The sequence below is a fragment of the Vanessa atalanta genome, chromosome Z (genome assembly GCF_905147765.1).
Source record: "Vanessa atalanta chromosome Z, ilVanAtal1.2, whole genome shotgun sequence".
Classification (NCBI taxonomy): domain Eukaryota; kingdom Metazoa; phylum Arthropoda; class Insecta; order Lepidoptera; family Nymphalidae; genus Vanessa; species Vanessa atalanta.
In genome coordinates this window covers 7,840,361-7,860,188 of record NC_061902.1, presented here as the reverse complement: position 1 = coordinate 7,860,188, position 19,828 = coordinate 7,840,361, and the positions used below count along the sequence as shown (strand labels likewise).

The 19,828-nt window shown below is 32.8% G+C and overlaps 1 protein-coding gene across 1 annotated transcript in view; it reads right to left on the bottom strand.

Annotated features, from left to right (window-relative positions):
- Positions 1 to 4,630: 4,630 nt before the first annotated feature.
- The window catches only part of LOC125076205 (laminin subunit alpha), a 29,680-nt gene continuing 14,482 nt past the window's right edge, over positions 4,631 to 19,828 (bottom strand). The window contains exons 23-62 of the mRNA XM_047688255.1: positions 19,633 to 19,793; positions 19,383 to 19,542; positions 19,066 to 19,299; positions 18,832 to 18,994; positions 18,582 to 18,744; positions 18,380 to 18,502; positions 17,806 to 17,983; positions 17,342 to 17,645; positions 17,023 to 17,251; positions 16,806 to 16,933; positions 16,496 to 16,620; positions 16,004 to 16,177; positions 15,579 to 15,780; positions 15,310 to 15,389; positions 15,105 to 15,213; positions 14,911 to 15,025; positions 14,674 to 14,835; positions 14,377 to 14,596; positions 14,182 to 14,291; positions 13,992 to 14,113; positions 13,632 to 13,905; positions 13,380 to 13,541; positions 13,111 to 13,298; positions 12,844 to 13,040; positions 12,632 to 12,765; positions 12,345 to 12,542; positions 12,116 to 12,264; positions 11,728 to 12,006; positions 11,438 to 11,651; positions 10,913 to 11,236; positions 10,647 to 10,830; positions 8,701 to 8,839; positions 8,280 to 8,512; positions 7,727 to 7,816; positions 7,240 to 7,467; positions 6,817 to 6,989; positions 6,425 to 6,664; positions 5,813 to 5,974; positions 5,479 to 5,710; positions 4,631 to 4,952 (exon numbers count right to left, since the gene is read on the bottom strand). Coding sequence (XP_047544211.1) covers positions 4,690 to 4,952; positions 5,479 to 5,710; positions 5,813 to 5,974; positions 6,425 to 6,664; positions 6,817 to 6,989; positions 7,240 to 7,467; positions 7,727 to 7,816; positions 8,280 to 8,512; positions 8,701 to 8,839; positions 10,647 to 10,830; positions 10,913 to 11,236; positions 11,438 to 11,651; positions 11,728 to 12,006; positions 12,116 to 12,264; positions 12,345 to 12,542; positions 12,632 to 12,765; positions 12,844 to 13,040; positions 13,111 to 13,298; positions 13,380 to 13,541; positions 13,632 to 13,905; positions 13,992 to 14,113; positions 14,182 to 14,291; positions 14,377 to 14,596; positions 14,674 to 14,835; positions 14,911 to 15,025; positions 15,105 to 15,213; positions 15,310 to 15,389; positions 15,579 to 15,780; positions 16,004 to 16,177; positions 16,496 to 16,620; positions 16,806 to 16,933; positions 17,023 to 17,251; positions 17,342 to 17,645; positions 17,806 to 17,983; positions 18,380 to 18,502; positions 18,582 to 18,744; positions 18,832 to 18,994; positions 19,066 to 19,299; positions 19,383 to 19,542; positions 19,633 to 19,793 — 7,325 coding nt within the window. The 3' untranslated portion in view covers positions 4,631 to 4,689. The remainder of the gene's footprint in view (positions 4,953 to 5,478; positions 5,711 to 5,812; positions 5,975 to 6,424; positions 6,665 to 6,816; positions 6,990 to 7,239; positions 7,468 to 7,726; positions 7,817 to 8,279; positions 8,513 to 8,700; positions 8,840 to 10,646; positions 10,831 to 10,912; positions 11,237 to 11,437; positions 11,652 to 11,727; positions 12,007 to 12,115; positions 12,265 to 12,344; positions 12,543 to 12,631; positions 12,766 to 12,843; positions 13,041 to 13,110; positions 13,299 to 13,379; positions 13,542 to 13,631; positions 13,906 to 13,991; positions 14,114 to 14,181; positions 14,292 to 14,376; positions 14,597 to 14,673; positions 14,836 to 14,910; positions 15,026 to 15,104; positions 15,214 to 15,309; positions 15,390 to 15,578; positions 15,781 to 16,003; positions 16,178 to 16,495; positions 16,621 to 16,805; positions 16,934 to 17,022; positions 17,252 to 17,341; positions 17,646 to 17,805; positions 17,984 to 18,379; positions 18,503 to 18,581; positions 18,745 to 18,831; positions 18,995 to 19,065; positions 19,300 to 19,382; positions 19,543 to 19,632; positions 19,794 to 19,828) is intronic.

Here is a 19,828-nt window from a genome sequence, read left to right as displayed (position 1 = left end):
TTTTTAATCTTTGGTATATTTCATAATAACATAAAAATGCATTTTTTTTCAATTGAGGTTTACATTTTGTCAATACAATATTTATACTTCGTTCGTTTATTAACGAAATAGAAATTTATTCAGATTTTTGAAAAGGTATTTTATATCGATTTTTTTTTGTCATTGTTGTAAGTGAATTTTCTTTTACTGAATATATATAGAGATTAATAAAAAATATATTCATTATAATATATTTTATGATAAATTTTTACTATTTAGTAAACAATAAATACTCAAACGTAACGGCATTTTCGCAAATGATTTACTCAAAATAACTAGTCATAATGACGGTATGAATTTGAGGGAATCCGCGTAATGTTTGTTAAGAGCATTTCGACCATCTCTGTTAGCCGACAATGTGACGCCTCAAAAAAGATTCTAAAATTTTAATTTTGTAATTGACTAATCATAAGTCTCGTTGGTTTTTTTTAATGGTACATTTTTTTCCGAATTTGTTAAAACGTATGTCATGACGTCATGTCTGTTTTTTTTCGTTATGATTAGTTATGATATTTATGTCAAAATAAAGTAAGAATTTTATCTATAAGTAATTTTCATTGTTTTACAATTACGTTTTTCTAATGTAATGTATTGATGCGTTCAGGTTTCGTATCGCGCAACATAACACTATTTAGCATTAATTTCGTGATAGTCTAATAATAGACGATCGTAATTTACTTAACATTTGAATGTCATATTCCCGATTATAATAAATTGTTCAGATGTACTATTAGTTTCTGACCGCGGAATCTTTGAATTTTGTACGATCAAAACTCAACGTTACTTATAAATTTGCTACGAGAATATTTATCAATTATCAAAGCATAGTTTATTCACAATTAACTATCGGCCCAGTAGCACACGGTTACAATATGGGTCTATAACTTAGAGTGTAGAACAGACAAAACGAAAAATTCTCGTATATTTTCGGTTAGGAAAGTGTAGGAAATTCTGGACTTTCCTCTACTATAATATGAATGTATTATACCCTACATATGAACTTCTTGAATCACCCTGCTCGTTAACGAGAACGGCATTAAAATCCTTTGCATAGTTTAAAAGATATAACCGTTACCGATGGCGGGAAGCGATATTGTTCTATACTAGAGATATTTTAACTTGACTTCCGCAATTACTTCGAACACGGTTCTTTTAACATTTAAGGACCTTTCGGTACGTGAGATTTAAATATGTTACTATAATATATGACGACTATTTTATCAACGTACGATGTAATAATAAAGTTGACTAATCAAAAGGTGTTCTTCCGTATTTATAGCTTTATTTATAAAAATGATATGGATTCACTCAAAATGAGTTATTCTTAACTGTACTGAACATTAAACGTATGAACGGTGTACAGAATTAAAATAAATTTCGTAAGGATGTTCTTTTATTTTATGTATATATACGAACGATATGTACAGTTACTCGTAAATAGGGGACAATTAAATTTTAATATTATATTAATTTGTATACACGTAGACTGACTGTAAGATATAGTCCTATACATAGATTTCTGCTTTGATGATTACTGGCAATCTTTTGAGTTGACTTTTCGTCATTTGAATGATGATCTATAAACGATTTCGTTCAATCATTTTAAAGTAAATGATATATAGAAAAAAAATATCTACTTTAACGATAGAAATAAATATACATTAAAAAAAAGGCATGTTGATGAAATAATTGTATTTTAAAGTATATAGGTTAACTATAATATGTATATATAAACATGTAGTATGTACAAAGCATGGCTACAGTTATATGGCATTTCGTGGCCTTAAGACACACCAAAAATGCTATTTGTAGCTTACCTCATCATTAAATTATAGCTTTATAATTAAAAGTTATATTGTAAATTGTATATTTGTTAAAATTGGTTCAACTAGTTGTAATAAAATTAAGGTGTAATGTCAGTCTCTCTTTGAGCAGAGAATGTATATACGTAGATAGAAGGTTTTTCTGACTAGTTCAATGGATGCGACATTTTTTCAAGAATCACTCGGATTTGCGAAATGGAACGCGGACTAGCATCATAGGGTTAAAGCTTGATGCTTTCGACCTTAAACGTAGCGTTGAGATTCGTTTCACTGTATAGTGATTTATCTACATTTCGAGACGTTCATTTAATGTATAGATGTTTTGCGTATTTTCGAGTTACTTACATTGCGATATAGAGCGTCATTTAGCTGTAAATAGTTTAGATATGTTCCACTTCTCTGCTCTGATTCTACGTGTCAATTTTGACTTGTCGTCCAAGTAGAAAACTGCTGCGAAGCGCCAAAAAATACACAGTTAGCGGTATTTTATAATGTTAACTAGAAAAGTATACTTATTTAATAAAATTGTCTTACCTGTCTATTGATGAATGTTATTTCTCATTTATATTTAAATGATAAATGTCGTGAAATTTGTTGTTTACATTTTACAATGTTAAATTATAAGTACTAATATTTGTGCATTCGCATAAAAACACATCTCATTGAAACATTTGAACTTGTAGCAAGACTACTATTATCATTTGTAGAGTACAAATGATAATAGTAGTTTTTCTACACCAAGTCTTTTTAATGTTATAAAGCTTTTAACTTTTTACCATTTATCGTCATTAGGTATTAATTCGAATTACTGCCACAGATAATTAATTTAATGAGGGCATGTTAGTGCGCGTGTGCAAGTGTACTTTAATTTAAAAGTAGAACAACCTTTAATAATTCTGTTTTTGATATAATTCTTGATAATCGGGCTTATAGCAAATGTCTGAATGTTGTCTAACTGATAGAGTAATATCATTATATTCTAAAGTTTTCTTTTAATAATATCTAGATGTCTATATATAGTAATAAGTTGGTATTGTTATAAATGTCATAGGTCAAGTACCCACTAGGGGATATATGTATTTATGATAAAAATATTCCCCTAATTGCTGAAAATCCAAAGATATTTTAAGTCGATAACGTGTTACATATTGTTATTGTACTTTCGTTCAATGTTCTTTTACGTTAACATTGCTTTTTTTTTTCAAAATATAAAGTATATATTGTTTTCAAATCATACAAAACAAAAACTAGAACATCGGGGAGTTTTAAATCATGTTATTTTTAAAATAATCATTGAACTGCTATCATTATTTACTTATGTTATTTATTTGGTATGCATACTAGGCATGGGGTATAATATTTAGTTTCATTTGTTTTAATCTGCAGATTCTGGTAGTAATATACAAACATTTTTCATGATTTAGATAACGTGATAAGTTTGTCTAACCAAGACAATAACAACTCTAATAAAATAGTTGGGAATCACATAAAAAAATTTAAACATAATGATAACTAACTTTAAGCAAAGACATAAGGACATTGCTTAAAGTTAGTGAAAGCAAAAGGCACATTAAGTTTTAATTTAAAAAAAGAATTCATTCATTTCTCTTTACAATGAGGAGGCATATTTGTAGTCGAGAATATTAATGAGCCTATTCTCAGTATTCATGTATGTTTGCAAAATACAATATACAACCTAAATATGAACTTTTATTTATTAACCAGTTACAAGTAACAAGTTTGTTTTTTTTTATATTCCAAAATGCACTTTTCAATTAATTTAAGTGTATTATATTTGCTTAATTACAATAAATATTTTTTCAAGAAAAAGGTTCTTTTATTTCTACTTTGGGGTTGAAAATACTGAATTTAATTACTATTATTATTACATATTACCTTATTATTCTAAGAGTAAATTAAACAGATTGTACACGCTACACGTCACTTCATAAATTCGAGCGTCAATAAAAATCGATGGTATTTATCGAATATAATATTAGTAGGAATATCTATTAATATAATTATCGTGGAAGTGTGTTTCACATTTTTGAACTTTCAATTTAAAACAGTAACGCATCTTTTTTACATTTCAAAGAATCGATTGAGTCGGGAAATGGCGGAGCATTTGTTTATAAAAATGGAAAATGGAATGGAAGTTGGAAATACAGTAAACTAAATACCATATTTTTCCCTGAAACAGAAAAATTATGTGTAGACGTTGATTTACCTTTCCATAGTGTCAGAAATTACTGGAACTTGTGCATATTCCAGTGATTTAAGTCAGATTTTATTGGGTATGAGTGCGCGTAAGCGTATGTGGGCATGAAAACATTAAATGTGCATGTGTACTATAACTATAGGTCGATAGGTAGTCTAAATTAGTATTTTGGTAAAACAAATTATTGGTTAAATTGTTTATTGTTATGAAAATATATTATAAAAACTCTTTGGTACCCTAAAAAAGTTAGTAAAAAAGAAATCGTTAATTTCGTAATAAATATTCGAAGTATATATTTAATACGCAGTTAACATATTATGTTTACATAATTATTTAACGTATTGTGCTTAAAATAAGGTGAAGAAGCATATTTGTTTACAAATTGAAAAATACGATTAATTTAAGTTACCTTAAGTAATTATGGGTTACTTCATAAAACTGGATGGATATAATACTGGTAACTAGGGTATCAAGGTGGTTAATTTAATTCTGACTTTTATTTATCTTTTATTGTTCACGAATATAAAAATATAATAATAAAATTTAGAAATGATATAAAATAAAAATTTGTGACATGTTTATTACTATTACATACACATTTTAATGCATTTAATCATTGGGGCATACGCCGATGTGTGTGTTCCTACGTGCCGCTGAGAGCGGTATTTGTACAGGAACTTCCTTTATGACTATATTTCTGATGCAGCCTGTGAATCCACGCCTGGAGCGGACTCCTTTAACTCTGGATATAGATCGTTCGTGTCCTCCGATGTATAGAGCGGATCGAGTGTCCGTCGACCCGGACTGTCCGAGACAAGGGTCTGAGAAGTGACCATCTACTCCCACGGAGACCACGTGCCGGGACTTGATCGCTAAGAATAACAAAACGCGTTTAGCATTTACGTCAAAATTTTAATATTTCAGATACGCTGAAAAATCTAGTGTCTATGGTAAATACAGGAAAAACTTTTAGAAAAATGTTAAGCACATTGCTAGATTATTAGTTAATTTAACAAATAGTATATAAGTGTCTTTCTGGCCGAGTTTCGGCAACGGTATCCATTTTCAAAGCTCACTGTAGTCCCTATATTATAGTCTAGCTGGCGATTGTATTTGGCGGTATTACATCCCATATGAAATGTTATATATTTTATAGCGCCAAATACACTCGCGATCATGAGATCTGTTATATAAGTTAGCCACAAAACGAACGATTCTGTTGAAAGAAAATAATAATGGATTCAAGAGACCAATTATGACTATTTTTCAATATTGTGTTTTTGCATTTTATTAATCTTTTTACTTTTTTTTGTAAATATTTCATGTTTGGAAACGAATTAATATGTTAGGAGAAGAATATAGCCTTAATTAAAGCAGTAATCTATAAAATAATGTTACCATGTATCCTGTGCCAGTTTCCATCACAAAGTGAAAATTTGTTGCCAAGCTTGTAACTGGCGTGGAATGGACCCTTGCCGTTTTCGACATTGGCTACAACTTCGTTCTCCAAGAGCTCCAATATCATGAAATCTCTCTTTCCGTGTACACTTAACAAAAGTCCAGTCGAGTTGCGCGGCTTTATCTCCATGGTTATGGAAATTTCGTAGCCCACCTTGAAGTTCTCAAGGAGCTGAAATAACACGTATTACATTACATTTACGTAATATTTTCAATACAAACAAGCTTAAATACATATAATTTATCAAATACAATATATAAGTTAACGTCTTACTTTCAAATAATTACTGTGAACATTGTTAGAGGGGCCGAAGTAAACTCCGCTTTCCACGTTGTCAGTGCATCGAAGTGAGTTAACTCTGTACAAAATGTCGGTTACATATTGTCCGTTCATCATAAGCCCTTTAAGACAGCCCTTAAATGGCTGATAGAATTCCTGTAACAATAATAAAAGACATAGCTGTAGTTTTAATCATAGATAAACAATTTCTTCATCATAAATTTCTGCCACGGCCAAATCTACCAATCTTAAAAACTAGTCAACCTTATAAGTCATTAAGATATTTCAGTGCGCTAGTGTGTGCTCAAACATATGTGCACTATCTATTTCTCATTCTCATAATCTAATGGGATAGCAATTTGAAACGGCAGAAGGATATTTTAAGAGGCACATGGAGTACAACACTGTCATCATAACACCGGCAGCTGGTATTTACTAAGACTTATACAGCTTCCTAAGCTCTTGAACAACAAGGTGACTAGTGAAAATTACAAACGTCTTTATCAAATACAAACATTTATTAATTTTATGTGATGGTACATTCCTTAAAGATAGATTTTAATAAAATCATAGTCGAAGTATTTGAAGCGGAATAATCAAACTTACCATTAGGTTTTGGCTTATAATGTTGCTGATGTTTCGTAAGCCACCGTAGTAGTACGGAGGAGTTAGTACTGCGGGTGCGTCACACGTGACACTTGTTTCCCCTATCCGTTCACCATCGACTGTTAGCTTGCCGTGACCACCGTTCCTCACGAGTGTTGCTGTGTGCCACTCTGTGTCGTTGTAGGTTTGAGTCGATACTACCAAGCCAGTTTCACCGCCGCAATTGAAAGTGAAATGAAGCTGTGAGTCAAAAATATACTTTATTAATTTATTGAATATGGTTAGTTGAGTATTCAATGAAGACTGTACGTGGCATTTAATATTTTTTCATATTATATAAATTGAAGATTATAATTTTATTAAATCGCTTTCGTCATAATCCCGAGAAAAACCTTAGCCTCCTTCATATAGACGGCTAGGAACTGTCCAGGCGCGCGCTCTGCTGCCGCATAGAACACCAGCCCACCGTGTTCGTCGAAGGTGCGCAGAGTTATTGTGAGGTCGAAGCCCTCCAGTTGCCGACCTGGCAACTTCGAATACTCTATGCGACTGTCGTTTTTCGTTCCTGAATAATAACGATATATGATTGTTAATTTTAGTTTTTATTTGTATAAAAATATTTCGATTATGTAAGGTTTTATTTAGCGAAAATATAATTGTTTAAGAATGAATGTATTTTAGACATTACAATGAAAATTAATTTAATATAAACTTTTGTATTTTACATGGAATTTGTTTAGCAAATTTTTATTTATTATCTATTATTCTAAATTAAATATATATATATTATTAATTTTATAAATAAACAAATTTACCAAATCTGTATCCTTCAGTAGGATCGCCAATACTGTATTGTGGGTCGTATGCGAGTGCACATCCAGATTCAGGAAGTGGCGGTGGTAGCCGTGAAGTGGTTGATGGTCTTGTTGTAGTGGAGGAAACAAACGGTGACTTAGTCGTTGTTTGGATTGTAGGTGGTTCACTCGCGGCAGTCGTCTCTGGTGTAGTTACAGTTGGCCCCGGTGCGTATATCAATGGTGCATCTGTTTTAAAGCCAACATACAATTGATTATTTTAGATCTTACTATATTAATTAGATCTTACACTCAAACAGTCGACCAGAAACTGAATTGTGATGTTCGTTTACTAATTAGTAAACGTATTATATATATTTTCTAGCTATCCATCCCGACTTCGTAAAAGGTTACCCCATTTAATCCTATTGAAGTTGAAGTCTCTAATAACCCTTAGTACGAGTTATATATCGTTTCGTACTACATAAAACATAATATCTTTGCTTACCTATTTTTGTGGTGACTTCTTGTACAGGGTCAATAAGGCTTGGCGTTGGAAGAACATCACCTTGTGTTGGGGCCGGCCACGCTCCGACGTCTGTACCAATACAACCCATATATTAGTATATTATTAATAATATACCTTGAAAAAAATATTATCCAAACACATACCAAATGTAATCTTGTTTTTTAATAATACCTACACACATTACACGAAAACTTTTAAGAAATGCATCAGTTTACAACTTCACATATATTATAAAGTTTTGGAAAGGTCATGATTAAGGTCTTTCCTAACAGGTTGTAGCTTTAAATTTAATTTACCACTTTAGCATGACGCTCCAAAAATGCTTTTATGAGCCTACTTGAATAAAGAATATTTCGATTTTGATTTTACTTACTCCTAACAAATTGTGTATTCATGTGAAAGTTTTGATTAAAGAAAACAAAAATATTAAATTTGTTCTGTTTAAACACATAAAAAATGTCAATATGATATAATTCATGCCAGCGTAAAGGCTCGTGACTATATCCTGGAAAGGTCTAATCGAGGTACTGACCTGGGGGCACGCCTCCTGTCGTGGTAGTTTTCCCACAACGCCCAAAAGTAACGCTGTAGTTACCGAAGGGTTCTAGTAGGTTCAAAACTCTTCCGTTAATGGTAGCATCTGCGATGCATCCTTTGAACGGCACCTTGGACCCCACCTTACCACCAACAACGTAGCCAGGTTGTAGCCCACCCACAAACAGGACCCCATCTAATATATGGAGTGGCGCTGGAGCTGAATCCGTACTGTTGAAAGCAAAGTTTGACATAATTAATTTCAACAATGAAAGTCAAAGAATTAAAAAAAGTTTTGTATGCATTATACTTAAGAGAGTTTCAAAAATGTGGTTTCAAACTCCAGGCAGACCTTTTTATATTTATTATTATACAAATAAAATTATTCATTAACATAGATTATAGTTTCTAGTACGCACCTAAAGTAGTCGAAATCATCCACGACGAGTCTTAAAGCTTTACTACTGTGGGTTACAGTGACCACATGCCACTGTGAATCATTGTACGTGCTCAGTCCCGTGTCGAGGGTTTCACGTTGACTCATGAGGACCAGAGTTCCTTTAATTATAAGGGAATTAAAGTTAAAATGAAATTAAATAAAAATTGAATATTATTATATTAAATAGTAGGTGGGTTATTCCGTAGTTTCGTGCAAAAAGCATTTCCAGGCGAATATGCTTATGAATAATAGTATTAATTTTAAATATTAGTAGCTCATCGATTTAGAACATAATCATTTTAAAAGTAGTATTTGTTATTTTACACTTTTATTAATTAGATTATTATAAAAATAGGAAAAATACCCCTAAAAAATCATTCCTCTCTGTTTCCAACTAGGAACCCTAGATGGTTTTTCAATAAAAAAATCTTAATCTGCCATATAACAACTATAATGACTATCAAATAATATTAATAAACTCATGACATATTAATAAATTATTTTAGTAACACTGTTAACGAAGTACAATTAAAGAAATAAATATTTTTTGATTTGTCACAAAAAAAAATTCATTACCATCTATACCTTAAAACTTAACACTTGTACGTGATCTAAACGTCTTTGAAAGCGGTGCAAGTCACAACGCGTTTATACCGATCAGCCAGCCGATGCCACTGAGTGAGGTAGACGTACTCCTAGCGCTGTTAAAATTGTTTACGATATTCATATAATTATAAATGCTTCGTCCATAAATCACTTCATCACATTCCTTCGATTTAACAAGGTACAGTAACATAAAAAGTATTATTTTTTAAAAAAAAACATGCATTTCTATTCAATTTAGATATTGTTTTACAATTGATTGTCTTAATATATAAACCTACGACGTGCCACCGTAAAAAGTTGTAACTTTTCATTCATCTCCATGTCATTCACATCCGTACCGTCCATTTTTTTACTGGAAGGTAATGAACTTATTACGAAGTCTTAGTTGCTTTGAATGTCAAGACTGCAGAATGCCTTGTGTGCATAATAAACATTTAGGCATTCTTAATTTTGATAATTACGGTGAAGCACTGGTAGATCAATTTAATTCTAATGAAGCCGATAACGATCAGTCACAAAGCATAGATATGTCGATGATTTTAAATAATCTATATAAATCTGATATTTTAGAGAATTGAAACCTCTCTCAGGCCCAATAGATTTACAGCTCTCGCCTTTGTCAAATACAGCTTCAACGTCAACAAAAGCGAGATCCCCAAAAGTCAAAATTTTATCCGACGTCTGTTTAAATTGGGAAAACCGCAAATTCTATGTAGCCCCAAGTAAAAACCATAAAATTGTGATTATGCATAAAAACATAAGGAGGGATTTATTTGGTTTGATACTATGATTGGTATTGTATTGATTGTTGAAGTTGTTATTTTTGTTATTTTGTACCTTACAAAGGTTTTATATTAGATAATTTCATACTTGCTTCAGATCTGAATCAGCGAAAAGTTAAGCTAACATCATTTCTAACATTTATTATTTTGATTACGCTGATAAAATTAATGTGTGCTTAAATATAAATAATGTTATTGATTAATAAATCTACATTGTGCATTTTTTCGATTCTACACTTACTATTATGACTGATTTTACAGTTCAAATGTCGTATTTCCTTACCATATCATCATACCATGCCGTGATTTCATTACAATCCTTTACCATTTCATCACCATCCATACCTTAAATTTCAGGAATTATTTTCTCAGAAACAATACGAGATATAAAAGTGCCTCCCAATTTTTATGAATCTAGTAGCAATTTAAACTTGATTAATTCCTAAAAAGCTTAGAAAATATGACTTTTTTTTTTAATCCGCGGAACGTTTGAATTTGCATGAAACGGCGGAATGACCCAGGTGTCTTTAAAACATACCTCTGATGAGGGAAAGGGATATACTATCCGCCCTGGCCATGGTTACAGTTCGACTCACATACACAAAGAGCAAACCGTCTGCACTGGACGTTTTGAACTTCAGCGTCAATTGTAGGTTCTCCGTAGTTATATCTACGAAGCGAAGGTAACTGTTTTCTCCCGACAAAGAAACGAGTGATGCAAACTAGGAAAACAAATAAATTGTTTTAAACATGCGATTACATTTATTGTAATATGAAAATTTATAAAAAAATATTCTTATATACCTGACATCCATAAGCTATTCCAACTGATTCAACATTTTCACTCAAATCTATATTAACACCATCTATACTAATTTGTCTAATACATCCGTCAAAACCTTTATTGGTCACATGTATAATGTCCTTGTTGTTTCCTCCAAAGTTCATTGTGTCTAATGCAGTAATTTCTTTAACGTCTGACGTCGATACCATTTTTATTATTTCATTGTCAACTCTAAGGGAACATGAAGTGAAATATCTGCCAGCGTCGAGTCTATGCCATTTACCATCATTGTATGTTTTCGTAGTACCAATAATAACCATATCATCTGGATTGCCGAGTGAAACCTGTAATAAGAATTAAAGTGTATAAAACCTATTAAGTATAAACTTGAAATGCTAAGCTCTTTGGGAAAGTATCATAAAAAAATCGTTGGGGGCATGGAAGTGGTTGTATTGGCATCATTGAATAATATATAAAGCGATATCGCAAAAGTTGCTAGGAATTAGCTAATATTAACATAAAAATGAACTTTTATATTAACTTACCTGTAGATAGACATGACCATCTTGCATTTGTATTGAGAAGAAATGTTTATCTTCTCCTACCAAATATATCAGACCATCTGGAGCATATGTCCTAAAGAATAGTAAAACTTGATTTTTCTGAGATCCAAGGTATCCTCGGCCTGGCATTATAACGTGAGAACGCCCATTAAATCGATATTCTTGAGGACCCGATTGTGATGATATTAACTTGTCTCTATAAACAAATAAAAAACAGGTTTAACAGGTTTATTCATTGAAATATTTTATTTAAATATATTCAATTATTTTACCTTTGTCTAGCTCCCTTTAAATTGGCAGCATTAACAAAGTTCCACAGTCCAACGGGGGTGTCGCCTATCATTAGTTCCTCAATTTGACCTTCGAATGCTGGAAAACTAATACCCTGCAATTTGGCGTCTGATGGTACTCCTCCAACATAAAGTTTTGATTTTTCTCGATCCAAATTAAATATAGTATGTTGTCCTGGTAATACAGCTTCTTTGTCATGGATTTTATCAGTACCGTTGTCAAGACTTTCGCGTATTGATAACTTAACATTGCGCCCCACTCTGCAACAAAATAAATATTAAAATTATTATAAATACAATTAAAATGATAGATAAAATTTGACTTCGATAATATGAACTATATAGTTAAACAATTGTTCGTTTACATTACCTATCAACAATAACTTGGTACCATCTGTTATCAGCAACGAACTTTTCGCTACCTATTCGGGCTGGTTCACGACCAGATTCGGCACTGTCACCGATATCCATTACCAAGTACGGATAACCATTTTGTACTCCCAACACCATAAAGTCGTCCTAAAATTTTTTTTAATGATTATAAAATGTCAGAGGTACATTATACATTTTATATAAGCATATGAAAAATTAGAACATACCGATTTAGTTCTTCTGAGCATGGTGTCTTTCGGGTTTCCTAAGTATAAAATGAATCCGTTGTTTTCTTTTGTTCTGAAGTACGCGGATACGTGCGTAGAAGTTGACATTTCATCTACAGTTTCGGGTAGACGAGGCTGAAGAGTCGATCGACGGTCGAAAGTAACACCTACTGGTATACGATTAGCTACAGTACGCGCCTGAAAAAACAGAAATTTAATGTTTATTTATGTTATTTAATACATGTTTCATAAACTTATATTTGTCACGTAATTTATAATCTGCTTACTTGCTCAATAAGAGACCTAAGTTTCTGAAGTTTTTCATCCGCTTCTTGGCGACGGTTTTCAAGATTCAGTTGTTTCATTTTAACAGTCTGATAAGTGGTTGATATCATTGGATCCATTTCACCGATGTTATTTACTGCAAATTTAAGATAATTTAGTATTTAATTCTAATTAGGTTGCGATAACAATAATTATGGTCATAATGAATACTAACACAAGTTTTCAATGTTAGAAGTCATTTTCTGGGCATCGTCAGCCAATTTTGGTAAAGTCTGTGCCCATTCTTTGCTGGATGCTAAGTCGTTTCCAAGATTAGACATAATATCTATTGTTGATTTTACTGTTTCAGAAACTTTATCGGCTTTTTCTGTCTCTTTTTCAAGTGATGTTTGTGGGGCGTTTGGCAGTGATCTAAAATTATAAAATATAGGTAAACCATTCTTTTCACACTATGACTCAGACCAAGCTATCGGTAACTTACAATAGTATGGCATTATTCTCATCATCAGCATAGCCAAGTGTAGACGTTGCATTTCTTAATGCTATATCAGCTTGTGTCAGATTCGGTCGTAGTTTTTGTTCTACATTTGCTAGAGCTAAAGTAGCACGCTCCGAAAGAGCGAGGGATCGGTCCCGTGCTGGCGATACACGGTTATTAAGCAACGTATTCTGTAATAACATAATATAATTGTAATGAGACAATTCAACAAAAAGGGTTGCTGAAGCTAAATAAATCAAAATACAACTTACAACATTAGAGATGTTTGCGACTGCTGCTTCGGCTTCGTCACTAGCCTTTTTAGCGTCCCCAATTTCTTGAACTATAGATGAATAAGCAGATGCTGCACTGTATGCATCCTTAGTTCGGGTGTTATTATTTTCTCGTTCAGCTAACGCTCTCAAACTATCAGCCTAAATATTTATAGGACATAAAATATCATAATTTATTCTAAACTCAAATATGATGAAATAATATGTTGATAATGACATTAATTCACTTACTCTATTTCTCAAATTGCTTGCATGGGCTAGTGCTTCATCGGTTAAATTGCTTAAATTCGGCAATGTTTCTGCAATAGTCATTAAACTTTTTTCCGTTTCATCGTTAACGGCATTTATCTCATTTAGAACATTGACAGCATCTTTTGTAATAGCGTCTACTTTTGAAGTGAAAAATGTTGCGTTATTGATATCAATAGCAGCATCAATTAAATCTTTCATAGCAGCGCCATTTAATTTGGTAACCGATGAAACTTTGTTTCCGAATTTAGACTTCCTGCATGCGAAAAAAAAACAAATTTAATCATCATATACTTTTATAAAACTTTATGGACATCAAATTCAATAAATCGGTCCCCTTACCTATTGTTTGTGTTTAGTTTTTCAGCTTCCGTAGCAGTATGTTGAGCAAAAGTAGTGTATTCGAGCATTTCATTGAGTTTCTTTTTCAATTCATGGGTATCGTTCATAATAGACTCGAATCTCTACAAGTGATTAATATTTTATTTATTGTATAATATGCTAACTGACATAACAAACTCAATATAATTACCTTTATCTGTTGAATCACAGGTTGCACGAAAATGTTCATTCTTTCTATTTGTTCGGTTGCATTTGTGTAAGCATTAAATGCTAGTTGTTCTTTGGGTTTCAAATCTTTTTCTTTAAAAATAATACTATTATTAGTAAAGTGTAAGTACATATATATTTTGTTTATAAAAGGATATAATTAATAGTATTTTCTTACCAGCTATATCACTTTTAATTTGTCTAGCTTCTTGTAACGCGCTATCTACTTTAGGTTGCTGACTTAGTTCAAGACCTGTAGCAAGTTCCGAAACGTGAGATACTATATCTTTAGCTTTTTGCCCATTTTCTCGCACTGAACCGAGGACTTCGTCAGCAGTACTAGTTAAATCTGCAGCTCTTACAATTTGCTTGTCACTATCGGTTGCTGCAAACTCAGCCTGTAATACATTATGCATAAATTTTATTAATGGTTTTATATAAGCGAATTAATTTGTTTTTATTTTAAAAATATTACCGATCGCAAAAGATTTTTAGCACTCGTTTCCAATCCTTTCACCGCCGCCGTAACTTCATCTAGATCTACATTCTTTAATTCTGCTACTTTGGGTTTCAGTAGTTCAGTTTGATTGGAAATATAGTTGAGTCTTTGAGTCGTAAAGAATGTATCTGCTTTATCCTTAAAATAAATAAGTAATTTATAAGATTATTCTATTTACATTAATTAAAAATGAAAATATTTTGCAATGTTTACCTTAAAATCTAGAGTTTCGGTGCTCAATAAATCGTTTAGGTCCTGTACAGTAAAGATAAGGGCATCTGTGCAAGAATCACATTCTAGGCATCCTTCTTGTGGTATTAAAACCCATCTGTAATATAAATTTAGTTTTTATTCTAATTACTCTGTAGTTGTTTATGTATTTTAACAAGAAATTCAATATATTAAACCTTTCTGGACAGCGATCACATTTTTCACCAATCACTCCAGGAAGACATTCACACTGTCCTGTGGCGTTGCACATGAACCCAACTGAATACCCTTTGTTGCAATTACAGTCTGAAAGATAAATACAAGATAGATTTAATACAGGATGCTTGAAAATAAATATTTTCAAGCATATTTATTTATTAATTTCAAAATATTTTTACTAACGATCACATCCTTCCTTGGTGTAGTTCCAATATCCAGCAGCACATTGATCGCAGTGCTTTCCAGTCACTCCTTTTGCACATCTAAAACCAAATGAATTAAATATATACGGTAATAGTTATTAAGTGAAGACGACTACTAGGCTAAAAAAATATTTTTGACAGTACAAATTTTATGTATATAGAACTACGCGCGTAAGAAAATGAAAAAGGTTTTTGTTACAAGAAGTATTTAAAACCATCGCGCGATTTGATATTTTATATAACAAGCACCTGCAATGTCCAGTATTATCGTCACACTGAGTGGACTCTGAAGCGATGCCACAATCGCAAGGAGTGCATCCTTGACCGCTGCTTAACCCGTAGTGGTTGGGAGCGCAGCGATCGCATTTCTCACCAATAACACCTGGCCGGCAGACGCATGTACCCGTTGCAGGATCACATCGTTCCATTCCGTATTCGTCACAGACGCAAGCTAAATTAAAATGAAAAATAAACTTATCATTATTTGGCCTAAAAAGTAATAAAAAATTAAACGCTCTAAGATTTCTTTTCTATTATACAAGATTTTCATAGATCTTTTTTTAAAAGTGACTTTTATTAAGAATAAGTTCAGATCAATGTTCTCGTTTGTTTCAGTTTGCTACATACGACTCACATGTAATATCGCTAAAATAATGTTTTTTTAAGCAGCTTACCTGTACAGTTCTTAGAGAAGATAGCGTCTCCGAAAAAGCCGGGTGCGCATAGGTTACAAGCAGCTCCAGCCGTATTGTTTACGCACTTAAGACAGTCACCAGTGATGCTGTCACAGGAGCCGGGGTCGTTCGTGTTTATATTCCCAGAGCAGTTGCAAGGCTTACAGTAGTCACCTAAAAAAATGAACATGTTATAAAAAAAAATAATCTCAGGCGTACGTGGTTTACAAATAAAAGTGTCTCAAAAGAGCAACTATTGATTTCCTAACCAGATATTCTTAGTTAAACTTATTACACAACCTTCCAGTCCGGTGGTAGATTGTCATTTAATCAATATCAAATGGTTACAAGAGCGTTGATATTTAAATAATTTTATATGTTATGATATTGGAACAATTTTTCTCTAACTTTTCGGTCAATTTCCTTTAAACTTGTGATTTTATAAGTAAAAAATATTTATCGAAATAAAAATATCGAGTTTAGATCAATTACCGATTTCTTCTGGAATGCCATAATAGCCGGCTGTGCAGTATTCACACCTGGCTCCATCGTATCCCGGTTTGCAAACGCAAGATATGAGTGATCCATTCCCACTAAGGTCGCATCCCACTGCAAAACTGTTTTAAAAACTTTAAGTTCACAATAATTAATATAAAATAAGTAAAATGTTTTTTACCTTTAATTTTTTTATTTAGTTAATAAATTAGGTTAGCTCATTCTGACGTCGAATAGTCATTTTAGTGATTTATATATTATAAATATTTGTTCATTTAAATTCATACTGCTTTCTAAATAGACTTACTTGTTGGAAGCGTAGGGTATTGGGCAAGCACAAATCAAACAATCTCTGGGTGTGCCGACCGTCGCATCGCCGTGGTATCCGAGAATACATTGTTCGCAATGGTCACCCATTGTGTTATCAGTACATTCCTTGTGATATTTAAAACATACATTAATATATTACTTGAGTTTGATATAATTTAATAAAGCATGCGTTCAATATAGCATAGCATATTTACCAAACAAATTCCGGTGTTAACATCACATTCTTTCGAGTGTCCATTACATTGGCAAGGTACACAAAATCCGGCGTGAGGACCTGAACTGAGTCTGTAATAACCTTCAGCACATTGTTCACATGAAAGTCCTCTATAAGCCTTTGGACAATGACATTCCTCCACTGAAGAAGCTCTTCGGTCACCCTCTGCATATTCTTCGACCCCGACATCCAAAGTTACTGCTATTAATCTAAAATGGTATTAAATATCTTATAGAAAAAAATTCATTGATCACTGATTTCATTTTTATTATTAGTCTAATATGTAATATGAACCCGACCTTGTCGTAACGGCTTCATGCCAATATGTAGCTCTTATATAAATGCTTGTTATGTTGACCAAAACATTCATAAGCTGATCTCTGGTAACTGCAGATCCGTCTAAATTATTGAATTCATCTTCTGATAACCTAACACTGTGTATCCAATTCTCGAGCGCTGGTGGCTGTTCAATGCTATTATGAACAATGTATCCATTAGCTCCTCCAATGATAACGTCAGCTGCATCAATCGCATGGCCGCCTTCTTGAGTGGTATAAAAGATGGAGTAGGTAAGGTAACCCCCGTATGACGTAAGACGTTTTCCTAAAATGGTTGTAAAATTTAGTTTTTTACGTAGAGATAAGTGTTAACAAATACATTTGTAATTAAGTAAAACAGTGTAGAGGTAAATTGAAATTTGGGTGACTATTTGATTATTAATAGCTTTTAAAAAAAAAATTTTGTAATAAAAATATAAGCATACCTAAATAATAATCAGGTGCGCCAAAGTACACGACTTTCTGCGCACCATCATCGTTGCTTGCTAGATCTGCTCCGATGACTGAATCATTTAACACTGTAGGAGGCACAGTGATGGGGAAAATGTTTAATGTGCGATTAGCCTCAACATTAACAAGGTACCATTCGTTCATACCGTTAATCTGTAAAATACATAATTCAATTAATTATTGTATTTGTCGAATATAATTAGGATGATATTCATGCACTTATTTACGCGACGGCGGTCATACTCATCTGGTGACTTCGTGGTTCGACTTTGTGTGAGAGGTACCTCACTATATATATTTTCTATATTTTTGTTTTGAAGGGTGAGTGAGTCAAAGCAGTGATCAAATGACATTTCGTCTCAGTCTCCAAGATTATTCTGGTTCTATTTTTTTATATGTCCAACAATATTTTTTTGGACATTGCTCAATGAAGTAATACACTTCCATTATGCGTTTTTATTTTTAGAGTTCAATTGTATAAAAATTTAGACGACGAACGAACGACTTTTAATAATATTGATAGGCAGAAGAAAAACTATATTTACTCACCTCAGCCCAAGACAAGTATGAACTACTACATCTCGTGGTTTTGCCAAAGCAATGACACTTCGTACAACCGTCAGGATTGTCTGGTTGAAGATTGAAATATTCATCTTTGCAGACATTGCAAGCCTGTTAGGAGTTATTAGAATATAATTAACGTTCACATTAAACGAAACCATAATACATTTATAAATGGAGTTATATTTACCTGGCCTCTGACATGTTTTTTACAGTAGCACTGAGCTGTGTTTTGGTCGCAAACATCGTCAGTGCTACCATCAAGGTCGCAAGTACATTGTAGACAGTCAGGAAAGGCGTAATGGCCGGGAACGCAATGATCACAAACACGACCTATGACATTTTCTTTACACCTGGAATAACATACATATTATAAATGACAATGTACTTTTTATCCGAATAGTGTGTAATAAAACTTTTTATAGTAAAACCGATCTTACAGACAGTTGCCACTATCGGCTTCACATTGCAACTCATTGTCAATCACTCCCAGTGGGTTACAGTTGCAGTCATCACAACCGCGTTGAACGTCAAAGTTGAACGTGTAAGGTTTGCAGCGATCGCAGTTCTCACCTTCCACGTTCTTTGGACATATACATTCCCCTAAAAAACTAAAGAGTTAGCAAATGTTTTTATTAATAATAAATATTTACTAGTTTTTGATAATTTTTTACCATTTTCATCGCAAATTGCAGTTATTGGACAATGGCAGGGTCTGCAATTAGGGAAGCCATAGTATCCTGTTCGGCAGGCCGTACATGTTCTGCCGATAACGTTTTCTTTGCATGGACACTGTCCTCCGAAGGTATTACATTCGAGTTCCGTAGATCCCATGAAATCGCAGAAGCAGCCTAACGCACCACTGTTATATTCAGAAGTGATGGAGAACATTGCGTCGCGACAGAAGCCTGTTAATAATTATGATTAACTTTATGATTAAACTCAAACATCTTTAAAAATATGAAGCATTAAGAAGTGAATTCACAATTACCGGTCTCATTAGAATTTATGTAGTAATGGTTGACAGCACATTTATCGATAAACTCCCGAGTGTAATCAACCCTATTAGCTTCGGTTAAGGCCGAGTCTACAAAGTCTGATTTTGCAACAACAAGAACGTAATCCAGCCATAGGCCTTTGCTAGTGTCTCCCTGTAATTGAAAAAAATATATAACATTGACAAATATTTATCTTTAATTAAAATATTTTTTCCAACAGATTAGCTTACACAAATTTAGTACCTTGAATACAATCGTGAAGTTTTCGTTCACGGCAAACTGTGTATTTCCGTCTGCCTGTGTTATCAAAGCTCTACATCCAGAATTTGAAGGGCAATGTTCAATTGGTATAGAGGTCTCGTACTGTTGACCATCAGCCGTTAGGTTAATGTTAATACTGCTTTCTGCAAAATAACAGGAGTAAATATAGTTATGACAT